A 17,611-nucleotide genomic window follows, 5' to 3' on the forward strand; every position below is an offset into this window, starting at 1 on the left:
CAATTTGTTCAAATTCACTGCTCTGATACTTTATTTTCTTCTGCTTTCGGTCGCTGTGTTTGAAATAAATTGTAAATCGATACTATCTGCAAAATAACTCAGAAATGTCTCCATAAAGAAGGAAGGGGCACTTTGCACCTGAACAAATTCAATTACTTGGGGTGCAGTGCTTTGAGACTTACTCATGGTGTGCTGTAGCTCGCCGGAGTAGCAAACAATTTGACTACGAGGCAATGGTGGCAAAACAGCAGACATTTTTAGTTGAGCATAATTTGCAAGCGTAAAGTTGACCTTGCTTTAGTTTGACGTGGCATGGAATTAATTGTCTGGTTAGCTCTAGAGGGGACAATGGACGTTAAAAATAAGATTTGTGCCTATTCTAGATTTGAAGTTTTCGTGACTGCAAGAACCATACTCTTTGGTTCTTTCGGTAAAGTCACGTAGGTGAAAAATAAACACATTTTTATTTCCGCTCCACGTTTATCCTTACGGAGTGACGTCAGTCGTTAACGATTATAAATTAGCGGAATGTAATTGCGGGGAATATTGGCAAAAAATATTCATAAAACACCGTACTGAATGTAACTGTAGCACTGTATTAATGTGAGGTTAATGTAGCACAAAAGGAAGCCATAAAAGACCTTACAGCATTAGACTGCAGCACTGCAGTGATTGTTGCACGCAAGAATATGATAAAACAGCTGACGCAATGCCACTGCCACTATTCAACGGACACTCAAAGACTTGAGGTGCAGTGCTGTGAGATGTAGTTATGGTCTGCATTAGCTCGCTGGAGTTGCAAACAATTGTAATTGGAGTCAATAGCCGCAAAGCGGCTGAGAATTTTAGATTTTAGCATACATTTTTATTTCCGCATAATTTGGAAGCGCGAAGTTGATCTCCCTTTTGTTAGACCTGGCGAAGAAGGAAATGAAGACGGGTAATGCAGTGCGATGTGACGTTGCATTAATGTTATGGTTAATTCTATAAAGATGGGTGATCGGCGTTACAAAAGCAGCAATAGTCGCTCCAACTTCCTCGGCGTTAGTAATGAAATGCAGCAATACATAAATATTTGAGGGGAGGGGCCGCATGTGGAGTGACGTGACGTGCGGGAGACGGACGATTTTAGCACGTTACATAAGGTTACTCGTAGATTACTTTATAATAGTGGCAAAGTGCAAGCCTAAACAAATGTAAGTTTCCGCTACACCTTTCTGCTTGTGGAGCGATGTCATCCGTTAACGATTATTAATGACGGGGGGGGGGGTACCCAACATGGAGGGACGTCAGCCGTTCATGATTAATGAGGAGGAGTCAGGGGTGTCCATTTCAGGACTGCGCCTACTAGTGAATATTAATGAGGGAGGCTGGTCGACGTTGAGTGACATCACGAGCGTTAAGGACATTCTTGGGTGATTATAGTAGATATTCATTGTAACACATTAGTTGATATCTGATGTCTTGTGTGTGTGTTTTTTACAGCAAAATCTACCGTCTTTGTAACATGACCAATCAAGCAGCTGATATAGAGGTTTGTGATTTTTTTTTAATAACGTGTTTTGTTTTAGAAGGATTATTTGCTGTCCTGACACATTATGGGCCATAACACAATATGGTAAAAAACACTTTCACCAGAATGAAATTTAATCGAATTGTAATTCATCTACTGATAGCCCTATAATGTATGCCATAACTATTGGTCAAAAAATATTGCACGGAACAATTGCATCTCTTGGCATCGGTACGGAGCTTTGCATGAGTGTATGTATGTTTTCTCTGGGTACCCTGGTTTCTTTCCCCATGCCAAGCACTTGTAAACGGAAATGACCAAACATCCGAAATTTTACCCTCCAGAAATCTAGAGAAATGTTAAGCTCTCTTAGGTAAGTTAATGGCATTATTATAATGTAATGCAGCAGACCAGTGACAGTGGTTCATGTACAACATTTACCAACCTGGAATTAAGTTCGGTTCCAGGTCATGGTGAACTTTATCGGCAAGTGATATTCCTGCTTTAAAGCTGTGTACTAACCAGCGTGGTCAATTATAACCAAATGTCCTAAATAAAAACCTGTTGTGGGGAGTTATTTTTTATACAGGAGTGTAATTATTAATATTACAGATTCACACTTCAGCTTTTGGGTAGTTGACACAGGTTTAAAGTGACATTAATCAGAAAACATGCTACTGCACTCCTTTAAGAAGTATAAGAGTGACTTGAGTGGTGGCACTAACGCACTTCTGACCATGTTAGGACAGCCCAGAACACACAGCCGTGATACTCGTCAACGTTCTTGTCTGCTTGTTGTGCAGGCTTCTCTAAGGGTGCTAGACGCCGTGGTTTGCTACAGCTGCCTGCCGTCAGGATCACTGTGCGCCTTCATTGTCACGCTGTGCCGTACGGTGAACGTCAAGGAGTTCTCGGAGGCCTGCTGGAAGGTGTGTACCCTACCACTCGGAAGTACTAAATGACGTTGCAGACAACTGAAAAGCGGATTAAAGTTTCAAGAGAGGCTGGGTTAAATGGGCATGCTACGGTAATTGGTCTGAAGATAAATGCTACGCTTGCAATTTTTTTTATTTAGCGACTTCGGCATGTGGGAATTTTAATATTTTTGGTTTGTGCAAATTTCGACCCATTTCTCCAAATGTTGCTTTTAAGCTAACTAGCAGCCCACATGTACTTTAGATGTGTCAACCAGCGAACAAACAAAACTTTTTTCCAGTATATAGTATATGATGGTGTATCCTGTGGATTTGCGCGGGATAAACAGCCGGGGGTGTAGGGTGGGTGGGTGGTAAGGGTGGCGTCGGCACGACCCACGAACCCGGCTCGCATACCCGGCTCAACGCTGTGGGATGCAGGTGACATCACCATGCAGGTCATGCGAAGGGACATCGTTACCACACGCGTGCACTTGGCTGTGTACCAGCAAGCCAGGCAGGAATCCAGCCAGTAAAACTTTTTTTCTGACTGTGAAACATGGTAGTAGGAAATAATGATATGCTGGTATTACCTTTACGCAAATGAGTACTGTACTAAAACAATACACATTAAAAGGAAGATCGCATGAACAGACGATCAGACCTGGAGTCAATCTTGGCAATCTTATCTGAGATTAGTCACAATTTATAAAATGTGTCTGCAATTCATTACAAATTAAATGGTTCAGTGACGCTTCAACGTTAAACTAGATAAGTGCTTGAAACGTCGTGATTTATTTTATACCTACGTGACTTTACCGAAAGAACCAGAGAGTATAGATAAGTGCTGGCTACACTCAACCACTTCGGCTCCTTTTAATCACAAAGTAATCTTAATCATAATCTCTGCTAACTGTGTTGCTGTAAATGGTATTCATCTCGGGTCTGGAAACAATACATTATTGAATAGAATCTTGACCCTTAATCGTGAAAGTTCATCAAATGGCTGGGAAGGTTAAATTGTTACTTGCTTGGTGATTATTATCATGCGTGTTGCCCACATGTTAAGTGAAAATGCCTGTTTTGGTGCTCTCTGCCTTGCAGCTGATGCGAAATCTTCTTGGGACCCACCTTGGACACAGTTGTGTCCGCACCATGTGCCAAATCATGGAGAGCCGGTGAGTGGCACCCACAATTCACATGATCCACATAAGTGGGTTTTTCCCCCAACCAATTTATTTTCAAATCATGAGACAGAGGGTTCCGTTTGAATTCCTGTGTCACTGAGAGTGATTTGGTCCTGGTAGATGTCATCAAAATATTTTTAAAGTAGCTTCGTTAGGGCTCTTTATTCACTAGGGGCATTCCTATTATATGCCCTACGTAGAGTGTTTATCACTTTTCAAGTGGGCATTTAAAATTAAATAGGAGCTGAAATTAGGTGAAAACCAACTTTATTGTGATGGGTTTTAATTTTCACTCATTGGTGACCTGGCTGATACCACCAACCAACTACATTTAAAAACCCGGGTGAATCCTGGTGTGGCTGCAACCCGTGATCCGCACCCCATGTCAACAGTGCTGGCTCCGTGCTCTTGACCGTTAACCCCACTGTAACCTTCTTAGGTTTTTCGGTAAAGTCACGTAGAAAGTAAAATAAAATAAAAACAAAAATCACGACGTTTTGGAGGCAACACAAGTCTCCGTCATCATCTTGATACAGCTAATCTGGCTGTGACGGTCCCACCTGATGACGGAGACTTGTGTTGCCTCCGAAACGTCGTGATTTTTGTTTTTATTTTATTTTACTTTCTACGTGACTTTACCGAAAAAACCTAAGAAGATGATTCCTTGCAGTCACGAAAGCTTCAAATCTAGACCCACTGTAACCATGTGTTTTGTGTCTTTGCTGTTGTGCTTCCTGTAGAGAATATCAGAAGGACATTCCTGTGCTGCGTGGGGCTGTATTTTTTGTCGGCATGGCTCTTTGGGGTGCTTACCGTTTGCCTTCACTGAAGAACACCCCCACCTCTGTGCTACCCTCCTTTCTCAAGGTAAGGCTTGCAGTTGTGCGTAGTGTGTCCTTATTTTTAGATGGTCCATTCCGCTCTGAACCTGACAACAACCTAAATTCAATTTCCCATCATGACTAACATCAGTTGCGAGTGATTATTTGAATTGATTTTAAACACCCCCACCCAACCACCCTTCACTAACCGGCATTAACCAATCCGGGTGAAGTATGGTCAATGGACCGGCCGTCATGCAGTAGTGGATTGACATAAAAATTACTCTTGATGCACAGCAATGTGGCAGTTAATCTGCATCTGTAAAAAAAAAAACTGATGCTTCAGCTTCTGACCACAAGATAATAGGCCATAATTACAAATTTCAAATTTTCTTCCTTTTTCTGTACTTAACAGACTTAGCACAGTGACTTGTCTCCATTTAACTGGGATGTAATGTAGTCGTATAGTTGGCATCTTGTGAACAATGTTACTCCCCATCATTGGATGGAATAGAGCAGTGGTTCCCAAGCTGTGGTGCGTATAGCCCTGGGGGTGGTATGTGTGACATCTCACGGGGGTACACGAGACGATTTGTATGATGGCAGTGGTGACGTAGGGTATGGTCATGCCGGGTTACAAAGTAGTGCATAGTTACGTTGTAAATGTTAATTATTATCGAGTTAGTCGATGATAATTAAATGTCGTAGGTGTTAAATGTGTCATTGTAGTTTTTCATTTGTTTATATTTTTAGCCGTGTATGCGGGGACAGATATGATTATGGGGCACACAAATAAGCCGATTTTGGGGGGGGGAAAGTGGGGAGGCAAACCAATCCCGTTTATGCTCGGCAGGCCATGACGGAAGACAACGTGGTGGTGTCGTACGAGATTGCGCTATCGCTCACTCGCCTCGTCAGGAAGTACGGCCGCGAACTGCAGGTGGCCACTTGGGACATCGTTCTCGACGTCATCGAGAAACTGGTCGTCCAAGTGCAGGTGCGACATTGAAAATTCCCTGCAACGCCTCCCGTACAAATGTCCGACGACCTGGAGTGAAGTAAAAAAAAAAAGGACAGTCGTTTTTATATCATGTTTTTTTCTCAAACAATAAAAATGTATGGGCTTTTTACTCATTCAGAATGTCCTCTGATGATGTGCTCTTGCCAAGTATGAAATATGGGTAGTGTTGCATTTCACTATTTTTCTATCTGCAATTGGTAAATGTGGTGAATTTTAAATACTGTAACGTGGCATTTCCACATTAGAAAATTGTTTTTATTTAACTTCTGAATTGGCAAATGCGTTTTAAAGTAAGTTTGCATTGAATTGTGCTCATCTGTCATTGACCCTGAGATAAATTCCACATTCATAGGGCATTGACATTATGACAACCATTGTTTCCACAAAGTGATATTTTACCAACAATGTTAAGATTTTTGGCTCAGGTGGCCCTTGGTCAGGAATTGGATTTAAGTGCTCTGGCACAACACCACACAGCTAAACTTAAATCGGTTGGAGATTAATGTCAGTAATTGTTAACCCGTTTTTATTTTATTTGTATTCCACCCTTGATCATATGTTTCCATTTTGATGATGCATGATCAATGTCTGCCCTTTGATGTCTGCAGCTCTTCAACAATGCAGACTTCTGCGTGAAGGTGCAGGATCAGCTGACTGCGATCGAGGAACTGTTCACGAGGGATGAGTACCACGGCTGCGTCGAGCGCTACTTCACGCTCGTGGAACGTTGCACAGACCACAGGCCAGCGCGGCCGTGTGAAGGGCTCACGAAATTACACCAACGCCAAGAGCTAATGCCCGAGGTGCGCCCGGAGGACAGATGTCTGCCTTGCACTGCACACACACAAGGAAATAAGGCCGTTAATGGCTCCTGTCATTCCAAAGACAATATCGGCAGGTGGCCTTGCAAGTTGTAAAAAGTTTTTTCTTTATAACAGTAACAGATTGACTTGAAGTCCATGGTCCCTTGTTGGTATTATGCCTTTTTTAATATCGACAAATGTCATGCCTATGAACAAGCTATAACACTGATTGGCCGTGTCGGGTGGTGGAGGGTTACGACACATTTATAAATAACGCGATCTAAACCCAAAAACGTTGATTATGAATAATATTGGTCGCGAAAGCCTACGTGTTAAACCAAGCTATAACACCTCGGTAAATCCTATGTAACAGAATTTTGTGGTAAATTTTATTGTAATGCTAAATAAAAAAAAATTAGTTACAGCCCTGAAAATATGCTGCTGGGTAAAGCCCCCCCCCCCCTCCCCTCAATGCTATGTCGATCATGGGAGTTGTTACACCATACTTCACATTGCTAATCGGTGCTGCTTGGTGAAGGTCGATGAGCACTGCCGGGTACAGATATCGCCTGCCACCTTTCTAAGCTGTGGGTGGAAATCAAACTTGAGTCACCGGGTTTATAGCGTAGTGAACAAACGCATGCACGACTCCACCTGATGCAAGTTAACATTCCAAAATGAAGCTGGTAACATTTGGTTGTGATCCTGTCACTTTATATAGATGTAATCACATTTCCTTTGTTGGGATATTGTGTCTTGTCCATGGATTGTGCGCCTGTTTTTTTTTGCCATTCCTGTGTCAATTGGGTAACTCACTGGACTTGTGTTTTCCCGGCAGTGCCAGTCTGTGCTGACCTTGCTGACATATCGTGCTCAGTCCATCCATCCTGCCAAAGACGGCTGGATATTGGAACTGCAGAAGATGATGGAGAAATATTTCAGGTGAGACATCGGTCATTTTGGTGAGCAACGTAAAGATTCTGCGCGTAATGGATTACGTTCATAACAGCCCGATCCTCGCTCTTGCTGTCGATTAGAGTTCGTGGCTTGCAATTGGTAAGGTGCGAGTTCACATCTTTGACCCCACAGAGGTCAATAAAATAGGTACCACTCTCTGGTTCCCCTATTCCCCTATGGAGATACTGGCATCTGCCGTCCATATGGATGTAGGATTTGCACCGCTGGCTCTGATCCAGATGGTCATTACACCGAACGGAGGCGCATTGATTTCACGAGGCACCTTTTTTCTCCTTTAATATCACTGCACAAGAACATGTTACCTCTACTGTATATATCAACATGTGGTCTGCTCTGGTTTAAAGCATTTTAATTCTGGCATCGCCTACTCATGTGACCTGCTAATTTATATACAATGTGGTTTTAAAAACCATAACTGAATCGAATTTGACTCCTAAACTTAAATGGTGTATGCAAAGCAGAATACTACCTAGTTTACTTAATTAAGCTGCATTATTTAACATGTGCCAAACAACTTTAATACTGCCTGATATCACAGCTGGTCTTGTTTATGGCTCATGTGAAAATGTGTGACTTTCTTGGAGGCTTTACCATTTTCCTCTGCACTGGTTTAAAATTGTATTCTATTCGGAAATTAATTACTGGCGTTTTTTTGCATTGTTGTTTTATACCTGTCGCCTACCCTCATCAAACTAAACTGCACCTGAATCTTCTTTCTCTGCAAAAGCCATAATGTCCTTGCTGTAATGTTAGCCGCCCATCTATAACCAATGCCATAGTGCAGGGTATTCCACCCTCGTCACCTTGCATGCTTGCACTTGTTCGTATACTAGCCGTCAAGATCCTCCCCTCAAATAATTGTATGTCACCCTTGAGATGCTGTTTATAATGAAGAATAAAAGTACAAAGTGTTTTTTTTCAATTGTGCGTAGTCTACTGTGCATTTAACCTGTGCGAGTTTAACGCTTGATGTGGCAGAATGCAGACGTCCAGCGTCATCCGCAAGAAGTGTCTGGAGATCCTTTTCTCGGTGCTCGCCACGCACAGGCACGTCTACGAGGTACGGCCGAGAATGGCAGAGGAACACACAGGCATATAACATTTCACCCCATCCAGCGATTTGATTTCATTGTCACGACTGATTCGGAGTTGTGATTGGGGACAGGGTGTCTCAGCGGTAACTCTGCTTCACTTATAAGAAAAGCCTGGGTTCCAAAAAAACAAGTGTAGTAATCATAATATTCAAGAATAATTTTTTATGCAAAAAAAATTAGCGTACCATTTTCTTTTTACTATTGCAGCTGTTAGCCTCCTTTTAAATGCATATAACATGTGAATTATATAATGTATGCACGATAAATGTGGGCTTGGCCTGAACGCATCGCAAGTATCAGTGACGGTTGATGATTAAGAGCGATGGGAGTGGCAGCCCGGGCATGGTACGTGACCAAGAGTATGTCCAGCGACGAGATGGATCCATGAAATTGGTTTGAGCTCGATGATTATATCTCAGGATTGTTAGAGATGACCACAGCTGTGGTGGGGGGATTGTGTTGTGGGGGGGGGGGGTCTTCATCCAGCAATGACTTTTTGCTAATGATGATCAACATACGCACTCAATGTATGGATATTCCTGCCACTCTTGAAATTAAATGTCGTTCCCACGCCCCCGTACTCCTACTAATCCTGTATTAATTCGGATGCTCTCTTGCTGCTCCTGTGTGTGTGTGTGTTACAGGAGGAGCTGATGGAATCGGTCCTCATCCCACACCTGAGCGCCGTGGTGGAGGACCGCGAGGTGACCGTGCGCAAGTTCGCCACCCAGAAGCTGGTGGAGCTGGCGCTAACCTGCAGCTCGAGCCACTTTAACAGCCTCCTCGACGCCCTGCAAAAGGTGACGGGTCACCCATCCAAGTTTCAATGTTGTTCAACTAAAAAAAAAAGTTTGATTTAATGCATTTGCGCCGTCGATGTGCCCGTATTGCACATATGCGTGTTGAATTTTTTTCGCACCTGTACGTAGCCAACCCTGCTTAATCGGAGGTGTGGGGGAAGTACAACACACCAAACGACGCAAAAAGCGGTGCTGAAGAAATGATGACTCGTCAAGATGATTCAATATAAATTAAATTGTAGTCTAAAATTGTTTCTTTTCCGGACTTCACCTACAGAAAACCAGTCAAATTGTTAAGTGGGGTTGCCAACTAAAAAAACAAAAACAGAAGTAAATACAACTAGCTTTGTCAGCCAATGCAATGGCACGCCACGCACATGCCTCCCCTCTTTGTGACGTCACATATCGTGCACCGTTATAATGTAGTTACCTCTGGTTAAATACTTCCGCATGTCAGAAAGTGTCACGGAATTCATGCATGCGCATGATTTTTCTTCCTTGTACGTGTACATTCCTTTTGTTGATCCAATTCTTAAGGGCCTCATGCCATGCGGGTCTTGGGAGGTATTTGACCATACTTCACCACTGCTCGGTGGTGGCTGGCCAGCATAGATGTGGGGGCATAGAAGTACAGTACAACAGTAGCTTTTTCTTCACTGCCATCTGCTTCTGCTGTCACGATCGCATTATATTTGATCCATTTAAGATATCACTTTCCATTTATTTTAACCGTGTCTGGGAATTGAACTCGGATCATTGGTTTCGGAGCACTGTGCTCTAACCACTGCACTGGTGGTGCAGCCGTTTGCAAATTATGTAAAGTTAGTTAGTTACAGCCTTGCCATATCTACATGCCTGCATACACGCAGATGCATTTTTCAACACCGCGCTGAATTTAAACTGTTTGCGAAAAATAGGCATTGTGCAAATATGAGATTTGCCCGTGCTTCTAATCTGCGTGGGGTACATCACACCATGTTGTACAACGGCTCCATTTTACCATGAACGCATTAGTAAATGTGGATGTGTGTGACTGCGTTTTTTACCCGTTGTGCCACAGATAAGCAGTCGAGAGATGGTGGAGCACACGGCCTCTGAGGCCGTGGAGGAGGAGCTTATGGAATCGCCTTATGACGATATCAAGACTGCGGTGTTTGGACTTTTAGAAATCCTGCAGGTTTGTGGTGTGCTCGTGAACGTGTACGTATGTTGAGCTTCTTTCGCGCCGTACGTCATAACCGTGCTCATCGGAGGTGCGAGATAATAGTAGTAGTCTGTTTTTATATTTAATCGAATTGCGACAGTCCCTGAATTGCAGTTGTTAAATGCATTGAGGTGGGTGAATCGTTCCTTCCCGGCTTAACCTTATGAAAAAAGGATCCTCCAACTATAGTCACGTGATGGTTAGCAACGTATCTTACTGACACACTTACCTCTGCTCTATTTCAAAGGCTAACGTCGTTGGGTGGGAGTTTCTGATGCATAAAAGCTGCTTTCTCCTTTGTTTCTCGTTTCAGAGCAAGATGTTTTTGTTGCCAGCCAACCATGCTGTTCAAGTGTATGAGATTCTGATAGCGCACCTCCAGAAACACTACAGGATGGGCTACAACATGGATGTGGCTAATGCTATTAGAATTCAGGTCTGTACAAATAATTTGGTAATGCAGTTTTCACCACAATGGGATCTTATCGTTACATTTATACCGGGAAGACAAGTGGTAAACACACTGTACTAGAACCCGACAATCTAAATTGGATTTGCATCCGTGGTGGGTGATATTTACTTCACTAAACTGCACTGATAGGTGTGGTGAAGTATGGTCAAACAACCGCCATGACCGTAATGGCATGGGGGGGAGGCCTTAATCACGAGTTTCTGCATGCCACAATTTTAAATATGTAATTCCAAGTAATTGTGCTTATGTATACACAAAGTATTCCTGTAAATGCAATACAAAAATATTATTCATTTCACTTGTGTTTACCCAGCAATCGCTCCTTGTGCTTCAAGACTCTTAGGGTAGTCGCGTTTTGGAATTGGGTAATTGGAGCTTTGGTGTGGGAGGGGAAGCCCTGGTTACCCAGAGAGAACCAATAGATCTCAAGAGGATAACACCCAAATACTCGCAGATGATGGAATATTGCTGGCCATTGTGCACTGGAGCACATGGTGCCTGTATGAGCCGCCGGTCCGACCTATAAATATTATTTGCAGGGATTCGCCAACTCTGGTTGGCTAATAGTAGTCGTTTGGGTAATTTAATGATTCATGAATATAATAGGGAAGCATTTTATTCATGTTCTTAATTTTCTTCAGAAATGTATCTGTTCTACACCAGCCCCAATCTTTTCTATTGAAACTTTAATGTATTTATTAAATCTGCAATCTTGCACCTAATCGGATAAATGGTAAACATTAACAACATGGACTCGTGGAACTAAAGTTCTGAGACCTTTACAAGTTTAAATTTGGCAGGTGTTTTTTGAAAATTAACTTTTAGTTCCCAAAGCGTAACGATGAAAATTACAAGTGTACATTGACGTGGACCAATTTATTTATTTTTCTTCTCCAGAAGATGAACATTGCCATCCACTTCATAGCCACATCACTGTGCACCGAAAGATTAACCAAATTTGATTACCAAGGGAACTAAACTTCTAAAGATCGGAAATCTCACCATATGCCAGGCTTTATTTTAAAACTAATATGCTGAGCAAAACCTGTGCAAAGGATTAGTTTTGAACAATATACCTTCTATTGTTGGAACTAAATGATAGCCTAATGAGTAGATATCTAGAACTGTTGACAATGTAAATATGGCAACATTTAATTGCATTCAAACTAAAGTTATTACAGTTCATCAAATTGCTGCCGGGGGATTCATCGTCTTGTGTGTAATGAGGAGTAATGGTTCATTCAGTGTTCACAGCATACTTATCGTGCAAAAGCTATCACCAAGGCACTATGTTTATTCTTTGTAAGCTTTACAGAACATTTCCTCCTTAAGTGCTGCAGGAATGGTTTATAAATCCCAGACGGTGACCAGCAAGTGCGTTTTGATGCAGATGGCCAAAAGCATGCGAGGCTATGGGGGGGGGGGGTGGGCGCGTGTCTCGACATCTCCCTACTTGGGACGATCAGGTCACAGCGCCGTCTACCCGTGGTCGACGACAACTTTAAAAATTACTTGAGTGGTTGTCTGCCTATGTTGTTATCGTGACTGTGCTTCCTTGGTGTGTGTCACACTCGGTGTGTCTTTGTGTGTGTCTCTGCATGTGTGTCTGCCTGTGCTGTTCCCGTGTCTGTGTTTTATCATTCATTCTTACCTGATGATGGTTGCTTGTGTTGCAACCGAAACGTCGTATTCTATTATTATTTTATTTTCTACGTGACTTTAATGAAAGAACCAAAGAGTAATCCCTACAGTCACGAAAGCTTCGAATCTAGTTTGGTAACCTGGAGTCTCCTATAACCCATGTCCTACACTCTCTGCAGATTTTTGATTTCTTGCTCTCCTTGCGGGCGGACTCGACTGCTCACATGGGATTTGTGGACAAGCGCGGTGAGCTCCGCTTCAGCGTCTACTGCCTCTGCGACACCAGGTGCGCGCGCCTCCTGTCGCACGTCTTGGCGGTGCGTTTATTTCAAAGCGGACGCAGCCAAAATAATATTAATTGAGTGTTATTCTGTAGTTATGGATGTATGTCTTTTTGGATGTTCAGTGTACAAAACGTATCGCGTGGAGGGGACATTTAAACCCGTGATGGCGGCGCGCTGCCATCAAGCTGGAAGGCTTGTATCGGGATTTTTCTTATGCAAAATTAATTTTCAACTGCCACGTTGGCCTGGATCGGTAATTTTTTTTTATGCCAAGGTTAAATGCATTAAAGAGTGCATGATTAATCCGAATTGTTCAAACATCTGCCCCAGGCATTTGTTAGTGCTGTAATTAAAACCGTGAGTGGCCAGTAGGGGGGGGTACAAGATTAATTGGTAACGGTGTTGAACACATTGAGTAGGGGGGGGGTGAAGGGTTTGGATTACGAGGGAGTGGGGGAGGGGAAGAAATCAGCATTGAAGCATCCTAACATTGAAGCATGGGCCAAAAATATATTTACTCAAGCCTGCAAATAGTTATTAAAGTTTATATATTCTAGACACTCGTAGAAGAATGCCACAATTGTGGATTATTTAAGTATTAAAGTGTACTCGATATACACGTGTTCCAAAGACCTAGTTTTTTCAAATAAAAACGTCCTACATTACCTGCCTTTTTTAAGAGTGGCCCATTTATTTATGGGTGCTGCTCACAGGTTTAACATGAACCGCCTGGAAAGTGAAAGCGTGCGCGTGTTGTGTGTGTGTGCTCGGTGGGGAGCGGTAATGTAGCAGTTAGCACACTGCGTTACAAACCCGACCACTCAAGTTCGACTCTGCCTCAAATGAGTACCTGGTGTGGTGTGTAAACATCACCACTCAGGAGACAAAGGCGGATAGGTGTGGTGTTTTCCACCCACCGCCTCGTTTGCCATGCCAGCCTTAATAGGGTGCACGCTGAACAGCACTTGCCCCAACAGTCTTTTAAGGCTACACGGGGATATTTGTCTTTGTGTGCTCAGTGACGTGGAGAAGCGAACCAGCGACGCGGCTTCCGTGCCGTCGGACAGTCCCATTGCCTTGCACCAGCAGAGTCTTCCCTTCCGCTTCGGCCACCTGCCCTTCTGCCGCACGTTCAGCACCCTGCTGCAGTGCATCCAGCAGGTACAGCTGGGCCCGCTCGAGCTCTCTGCGTCCATTTTTAATTTTGATGAAAGTTTACATGCAAAAATATTAGTTTTTTTTATAATAAGTCAACAATGACTGACTTGAGTCGGTAACAAGTATAACCCTAAAAAACAAAGTTTTTCACTATAAATCCTTTATATGCGTGGCGGCTAGAGTCCTCTCGTCCTCTGGCTTGAGATGGCTGCCACCTATGGGTCAGATGATTGCATTGCACCATTAAGCAATTGGTAATTAAATATAATATTTTTGTCCTAAAAAGTGTAAAATTTTGGAAAAAAATTTTCACGAACATTAATTGTCACGCACAACGAGTCTGTGTGGAAAATGTCAGCTCGATTGGATCACGGGAAGTGGGTTAAAAAACGACCGAAAGATTTGCACGGTCGTAAGCAAGCAAGCGAACTTAATATAAAGGATTTAAAAATGGTCAAGCCCGAGAGATTACTACGACGGCCCACCAAATACGAAACCACGACCGATGATGTCGATGAAATCGACTAGTCCGACGGAAGATTCGGGTAATTTACTGACGTTATTTGAAACTGCAGTGTACTGAGGAAGGACAAATATAGTAATTGGCTATATATGTAAATCAAAATATAACCACTAATTGGCGGAGCTAATACTTTTATGCACAGACTAAGATTTGATGAACATTCAAAGGCTTGTCATCGACTAGAATAAGATTAGGCCTAAAATAAAAAAAAATTGACAAGTGCTTGCCTTGATGGCCAAACTGTGGTGTGCCAAACTGTTTTGCGGCGACGTGGAGCGTTTCTACCCTGTGTCGATCTGCAGGAGGAGGAATGGAAAGTGCTGCGGTTTGTTCTGAGCAAGATCCCGTCCCTGCTGCAGAACAAGATCCTCATCATGAGCTCCCAGTGCTCTGTGGATACCCTCTGCAATTGCCTTTGCAAAATGGCAAGTGCTAGCTGGGGCAATGATACATTTTGCTATCCAAATAATAATATTATTGATAGTTTACAAATTGTATCCAGCAATACCTCCAATTAAGCCTTACAACTCGCTTTTTACGAGTGCTTCACTTATAAGTGGCCAATTATTGAGTGTACACCTTGGGAGGAACCTACCTGGCTAAAGTGAGACAAGGGGGTTAACACTAAAATAATTGGCTTCGCTATGGCTACAAACGATTCACTCTGCTGCGTCACAGGCTGCCATATAGCCCTGTGCGGGGAGTATCATGCGCACATTATTCTTTGATCCACCAACCCAGAGCGCCATAATAATATGGATTTTTTATTTTTACTTGCATCCTGTTCGGGGCCAAACATGGTGAATGGGTGCTACATTGTGGGCAGAATAGAAAAATCCATAGTTATACAGTACTACTATGCTCCCACGCCTACGCTGCTCACCTTTATCCCACACTTGCCATCGTTGTGACGTGTGGTCAGATGAGCACTGCGACCCTCATCCAGCAGTGGATTGACAAAAGGAGGCTGTACGCATGTGCATTGTGCTGCATGCATAAAGCCGGGCGTTTTTGGGTTGCGCAGGTGAGCAGTAAAAAGATCAAGGAGTCCAACATCGTCGCCGGGGATGTATTCTCATGCACCGACCTCCAGATGGTCATCTTCCCCATCCTCAACGCGCTCACATCCTACCACAGCCTGCTGGACACCGCAAGACAGGTGACCACCACCCTGATCCGCAGCAGTAGCGTGAAAGCACGATAACTGGAGTAAACAATGCAAGTGAGAACGGCCACTACAGATGAACCTGCTCGCGGCAGCTGCTGGAGCCGGTGTAATGATGTGGGTATGTTCACGTTCAGGAGCTTTCACCTTGAAGGTGAAACCAGACCTGGTTTTTTTATCACTGTTGCTTAACACAGGACTGACGTTATGGTCATGCATTAGTCTCTAAATCACCTTTTGAGTGTAGTATTACTCTAAATAGTTGTCAGCCTACATGCGCTGCCCTGTCCTCGATTCTCCTCGTTCAGGGAAAGTGTTTTAGAATAGATTTCGATTTAAAGCTTTCGTGACTGCAGGGATTCAATGTTTCAATGTTTTAGAATAGGTTTTGGTATAAAATGCTGATGGCATTCTCGTCAACACCAGCAAGGTGTTGTGGCAGGGTGCGTGACTCAAGCATGCGGTTGGTCTTGTGTCCTGGTCAACTTGGACCATTTCACAGGATATGAATATTGGTTGTTATTGGGACACGATTGTTCCTGCCATAGTGCTATAGGAATGTGGAATATTGGCTTCTGGCTCAGCCACTAACAAAGATGAGTGTCACCCTGATGGTAATATTAACAGGCATGTGATGTGAATTTAAAATCTCCAGTGCCTTACGTCCATATTTGCACACTCATTTGATGAAAGCTTTAAGAAGTGTTTTGTTGCTGCCATAAAGGCCTCTTGAACATTTTAATTGCCTTATTTTTAGTCGATGTTTTAAATAGACGTGTAACCGGCACATAATTAACTGAAACGTGGGGCATAAAATGATTGATTGTTATATTTCAGCTTGTGAAATGCCACGTTACACATGATTTCCAACGCTCGTTTCATGGATCGCACGTGATAATTGGGCATTAACATTTAAGAAGCAACCGACCGTGGAGTCATTGATAAAATGATGAATTATGTTCAAATATATGTATAGACTTTGAATGGAATTGCATCCCAAGACACTGCACAGAAACGGTGGCCGTTTTTATTTCATTATATAGAGGCAGTCGGTCATAGTCATGGGAAAAGAGGAAGGCCTTGAGGTCTGGACTTGAGCAGAGGCTGGGAATTGATGGCAGAGATGGCTGGGGTGAGGGTGGTTCCAGACGAAGTCATCAATATCATTCTCATTTGGACATATCCACTATTAAACTGATATTGGGGCAGTGCTATTTCTACAAGTGGAATGTGAATAGCCACCCATGCCTGTATAGGCAATACCTGTAATTATGTGAGCCCTAAAATTGCCCCCTGGTGAAAGCTGCATTGCTTCTGTTACACCTAGACGCCTAAAATTAAGCGTTGAATTATGTACGTACCAGAATGATAGACCAAGTGTCTGCCCCATGTATATTCACAGATTTGTCAGTGCTGTTCTGTTGCTCAAACCTGGCTGCCCGCTGCAACTGCTGTAGGCTGCGTCTGCCGCCTGCTGTTGTCCATGTACCTGCTGTTTCGGCTGCTCACTGTGGCTTGCCTGTGCCGCTGTCTGCAGAGGGAGCTGGTGCAGTGTCTGGATGCGGGGCTGATCTCGCGCTGTGCGAAGCAGTGCGTCATGGCGCTGACCATGTGCGTGCTCGAGATGAGTGACATCATGTTCAAGATGCTGCCTTCCATCCTGCTCAAGCTCACGCACATCTCCGCCACTGTGGGCATGGCATCCTCCGTGCTCGAGTTCCTGTCATGTGAGTTGGGCGTCTCGGCTGCATCTGCCGCTTGTTGGTGGCTGTGTGATAAAGATGCACATTTACAATTGAGTGTCAAGAGCTAAATGATTGCCAGGGTGAGGGGAGAGCAGTGGTTTGTAGAAATTGTAATGCAATTATCTCCTTTCTGCGTTATCTGAAAAAGGGTCATTGCCAAACCGATATCTTGTTAAAAACCGATATTGATGACGTGATGTGACTTTTCTTGCCAGTATTAAAATATAACAATAGATTTTACCCTTTCTGGCATGATATGGGACCACTCCGTTTCAAAGACAATGCATA

General features: G+C 43.3%; 1 protein-coding gene across 2 annotated transcripts in view; it reads left to right on the top strand.

Annotated features, from left to right (window-relative positions):
- Nucleotides 1-17,611, top strand: part of TSC2 (TSC complex subunit 2) — a 61,989-nt gene that overhangs the window by 6,180 nt on the left and 38,198 nt on the right. For both annotated transcript variants that reach the window (XM_078856598.1, XM_078856599.1), the window contains exons 7-22: nt 1,486-1,534; nt 2,317-2,442; nt 3,532-3,605; nt 4,355-4,481; nt 5,289-5,432; nt 6,065-6,259; nt 7,098-7,201; nt 8,216-8,297; nt 8,976-9,131; nt 10,192-10,308; nt 10,649-10,771; nt 12,628-12,734; nt 13,752-13,893; nt 14,716-14,838; nt 15,438-15,572; nt 17,116-17,305. In XM_078856598.1, the coding sequence (XP_078712724.1) occupies nt 1,486-1,534; nt 2,317-2,442; nt 3,532-3,605; nt 4,355-4,481; nt 5,289-5,432; nt 6,065-6,259; nt 7,098-7,201; nt 8,216-8,297; nt 8,976-9,131; nt 10,192-10,308; nt 10,649-10,771; nt 12,628-12,734; nt 13,752-13,893; nt 14,716-14,838; nt 15,438-15,572; nt 17,116-17,305 (1,994 nt within the window). The remainder of the gene's footprint in view (nt 1-1,485; nt 1,535-2,316; nt 2,443-3,531; nt 3,606-4,354; nt 4,482-5,288; nt 5,433-6,064; nt 6,260-7,097; nt 7,202-8,215; nt 8,298-8,975; nt 9,132-10,191; nt 10,309-10,648; nt 10,772-12,627; nt 12,735-13,751; nt 13,894-14,715; nt 14,839-15,437; nt 15,573-17,115; nt 17,306-17,611) is intronic.

The sequence above is a fragment of the Lampetra fluviatilis genome, chromosome 5 (genome assembly GCF_964198595.1).
Source record: "Lampetra fluviatilis chromosome 5, kcLamFluv1.1, whole genome shotgun sequence".
Lineage (NCBI taxonomy): Eukaryota > Metazoa > Chordata > Hyperoartia > Petromyzontiformes > Petromyzontidae > Lampetra > Lampetra fluviatilis.